The 4644-nt window shown below is 33.9% G+C and overlaps 1 protein-coding gene across 1 annotated transcript in view; it reads right to left on the bottom strand.

Annotated features, from left to right (window-relative positions):
• LOC113234850 (salivary glue protein Sgs-3-like) overlaps positions 1-4644 on the bottom strand; it is a 24098-nt gene that overhangs the window by 2940 nt on the left and 16514 nt on the right. The window contains exon 3 of the mRNA XM_026470372.1: positions 33-193. Coding sequence (XP_026326157.1) covers positions 33-193 — 161 coding nt within the window. The remainder of the gene's footprint in view (positions 1-32; positions 194-4644) is intronic.

Here is a 4644-nt window from a genome sequence, read left to right as displayed (position 1 = left end):
TTCTGTTGTTGTTGGTTCGTCGGTAGTACTGGCAACAGTTGTTGTTGGCAAATCAGTACTACTGAGTTCTGTTGTTGTTGCTTCGTCAGTAGAGCTGGTTTCTGTTGCCGTTGATTCGTCAGTAGCACTGGTTTCTGTCGTCGTTAGTTCGTCGGTGGTATTGGTTTCAGTTGTTCCTGGTTTTTCGGGACTGCTGGTTTCAGTTGTTGAAATAATTGATTCAAGTCTAATACTTCTTTTCTTTTTATAGGTTAATGTGTGTAAACTTACATTTTTGGCATTGGTTGTATTATTTGTATAAGTTTTGTGATTTTTGTTTGAGGTTGTATGTTTTGTTTTGATGGTTATTGTAGAGTTTTCGATAACTCCTCCTTCAGTGTTCCCACTAAACAAACCGTGTTTTGTGGAATTATCAATATGATTTTGAACAAATCCCACGTCTTCTAAGAGTGTTGCAAATTTTTCTGTCATAATACTTGCACCAATCAATACAATCTGAAATACACAAAATGTTTATGTGTGTTTTACTTTGTTCATAATACTTAAGTAAATTTCGTAAGTAATACTTCGCTTACCTGGTCAATACGTTTGATATTGTTTACGTTTATTTTTACAGTCACACGTCTGTTTGTCACAAGTACATCTTTTCTTGCCATTATTTTGCGTTCTCCTTTTTTCATAGTTACAATTAAAACAGTTAGTCGACTGTCTTTGTCAGGTTCCACTTTAACACTGAATTCCATCACTCCTTTATTTTTTGATTCGCATTTAACCACTATATTATCTAATACGCTGATTTCACTTACAGAGTACACTCGTACGTCTAAATTCTTCTCCAGCGTAGTGCATAGTAGTTGTTGTTTTTGGTACGGCAGTGCATTGAAATATGATACTAAGTTTAATGTAAATATGAGTTTCGCAATGTCCATTTTTTTTAGATTACATGTAAGTTTTTTAGTTATTTTGACATTTCAACTGTTTTATTCACATGTGTACCATTTGCTTCTTGAATCGCATAATAAGTATTTTATTTTTCATTATAGCGATAGATAAGGCCTGGAATATCTTAAATATTGTGTACCATAAGTACAGGGTGTTGAGAAATGCACCAGATACCTTTTAGTGAATAATTGTGCATGTTATGTAGTGATTAATGAAGGGAAATTTTTAAGTGCATAATACAAAATTATGTTCATTATTCAAATAACTTTCACATTTAAAAAAATATTTCACTACAAATAAAACAACTGTCTAACAAAACTAGTATCAAAAATAATTTAAAAACTTGTATTAAAACTAGACCTCTGCTAATTTCTCAGTGTACAACGAAAGTTCATTTATTAACAAAAATATGGTTTACATAAGAAAAATACAGATTGCACATCATTTAAATTAACTCTAAACGAAATATCAATTCTTTTAACAAAATTACTGTAATTTTTCTCAAATGTTGCTCCACAAATTATCTTCGGTTATACAATGAATCACGTACAACAAATATGTTTATGGTACAACGAATAACACATATTGCATAACATTATTTCAAAAATGTCATCTGATTTACTGAAAATAATCGGGACTTTTTATCTCTTTCGCATACAACCTTGAGTCCGGTAAAAACTATAAAATGCAAACAGTCATGTACTAGGGCTCGCGATCCGGGTCATGTATGTGGTACCACCAGCAGACGCCAAAAATGTTCTAATCGGACAGAAAAGGAAGCGTGGACGTCTTGTGAAAGCAGGACCCTCAAAGTCTGCGGGTATTGTGGAGTACATACGGGTGAAAGCCAAATCTACCCTGAGGGTCGAGCAGTTGGAGACCCGCCACAATTTGTGGTGAGAGTACCAACTCAACATCTGTCGACCTTCATGAAGGAGCATTTTTGGCCGAAGGGTGTCATGTTCCGGCGTTTCCGAGGACGGCTATCGGACACCCACGTTGCGTTACACGTCGCTTGTCATAGAAATATCAACTGAATGCATTCAGCATAAGACCCATTTTACAAAGAAGCAGTGAAACGGTTTCTGTCAATACGTGTAAATAAATAAATTGTTTTTATCATATTATTATGTATGTTAGTCTATAAGCTATGGGTTTTATGGGACTTTTGTACCCTGAAAATAAAGAAATAAATAAAATAAATTAATAATTCAACAAAAGTTTTTTTATTAACCTATTATGTCCCACTGCTGGGCAAAGGTTAATAAAAGTTATTTTATTTATTTTTTATTATTTTCTGCTTTTTTATTTTAAGCTTTGGAGCTGATTTTCTTGTAAGCAATTCATAATACTGGAACTAAATCCAACCTTTACTCGCAAATATAAAAAAAATACTAATATTTTCAACTATTAGACTTTGTTGCAATGTTTGTGTGCAATTTTGATTTTTTTTTTGTTGTTCAAATTGTTTTGGAGAAATTGTACAATTAGACCACTATGTCATATAAAACGGTGTTTCATTCCGATAGACTGATGTACCTTTTATTGAAATAGGTGTGTTTTTCTCAGACGTTTGTTGTATACCAGAAATATAAAATATGTATTTAGATGTATGATATGCATTGCCATAAAATGTTATGCATTAATTTTAGTACATTATGCTAAATTAATTTTCTTTTAATGTACATATTTTGTTTGTACTTTTGTTGGGGAAGTAATATATTTGGTTGTGTAAAAACTTGCTTTTTTGGTGAGCGGTTATATATTACCCATTAATAAGTTAAGTAGACATTTTTGATCTGTCTAAATACCAATTTAAGAGGGCAGTTACTGAAGCGTTGGGCATGATTTTTTTGTTAATTGTACTTAGTAATGTTATTAAGTTTGTTTGTTTCTTAAATTTATTTTCTTTGTCAATTGTACTTTAAAAAAAAATACAGTAGCGATAATACTTCATTTGAAAATTTATATTTTTGTCATTGACTTACAATTATATGGATGTCGGGTCCGCGCTAAAAAGTGTCCGAACTTATAGAGCGTTAAAATCGTATACAGAGCGTCATTCACGCTTTAGTCTTCGTTTGTTCGACTGACAGCGAAGCAAGCAAAATTAGACAGTACTGCGATGACATTACAATTTAAATTCAACGTTTTAGCTTTATCATATTACTGTACAAGTCACTACGTTTAAATAGGTTGACTTGGGACATTTTTTTCGTGGTTTTTGTATTAGACCCGTCGTCCATTTATTTGTAAGTCAATGATTTTTGTAGTAATCTGTGGATGATGTGGTTGATTGTACAATAAGCTAAACCGATATTCTTATTCTCTATAACTCACCATGTACAATCGTTTGTCATTCCTCAATAAATAAAATAAAAATAAAGTTAATCCATATAAACTGTTATATGTATAGAGGCGACTTTTAAATTTTATCTCAGTTGGGGCTCTTAATTAGAGACCAGCAATCCGTAGCCGTACGGTTACCATCCTGGTCTGACACAGAGAGGTTGGCGGGTTCGATTCCTGGGCAGGTAGAAATATTTGTATGGCCTACATTTATTTCTCTACTGAGTTTTGTTGTAATTTGTGGTTGTGTACACATCACATACCGTCGTTTTGTAATTTCAAAAATTTAATAAACACCGCAAAACATAATTCGCAAACACAGCTTACCTTTATGTAATTACTGCTTTTTTCTCTCGTAGACATGAAAGACTAAATAAAACATTTCCAACTTTATGTGTACTTAATCTATTTCAAAGACTTTTTATAATTAAGAAAACTTAAATAAACAGAGGTTTCAAACACTACACTTGCGGTTTTTTTTTAGAAAATTATCGGGTCATTGTTCAATTATAATGTTTTACTGTTGCCTGAAGAAAAAGGCTTGCGATCTTTACTTCGTCGTTTACGCTTTTTTGGAATTCCAAGAAATAAGCGCAAATTGTGGTTACCAATCATATCCGCAAATTACAGCCTGTATTTGTAGTGCATTATCTATTTATGATAAAATATAATTGAAAGGAAGCAATCACTCCTATGTAGTCTGTCCGTATACAGCCGAGTGTTGATCTTATCTACTTATCACTTCAAGGACTTCGAATTAGTTGATATGAAGTTACAGTTGTTATTGAGTTGAATGAAATTACAAGCACTGTACGAGCTGAACTCTATTACTTTTTAGTAGGTACTAGTCGAATCTCACGGATGTGAAATTGTCACACAGTTAATTTATTTCATTGTAAGGCTGCATTTTCACCAGAGATATGCGAGGTAGCTGAGCGGAGTGCGCGGAAGGAATATACCAAAAATAATATTACTTCATTTTCATAGCCTCGTTTAATTACATGTTATTATATACATATATATTACAACATTTTCATACAAAAAAGCGAGAGATGTGTGCGAGGGATACGAGAGAGGAATCTGTGCGAGGTACGTAAGCGAGGAATGTGTGCAAAACGGTGTATGGAACTAGAGCTGCTACTGGTCAACAGTTGCTGTTTGTTAGCGACAGACGTGCAGTATACCACCCACTCGCGTATAGCTGAAAAGAGTCCTCTACTCATCCTCCCACCGCTCAGCTAAACACCGTTTCACAGCTTCGCTGTACATCCTGCCACCGCCTAACTACCTCGCACAGTTTTGGTGGAACCATCACACCGTTTCACAGCTTCGGTACACATCCTGCCCCCGCCC

The sequence above is a fragment of the Hyposmocoma kahamanoa genome, unplaced genomic scaffold (assembly GCF_003589595.1).
Source record: "Hyposmocoma kahamanoa isolate Upper Pololo Valley unplaced genomic scaffold, ASM358959v1 86, whole genome shotgun sequence".
NCBI lineage: Eukaryota > Metazoa > Arthropoda > Insecta > Lepidoptera > Cosmopterigidae > Hyposmocoma > Hyposmocoma kahamanoa.
This window is presented reverse-complemented; position numbering and strand designations above follow the sequence as displayed.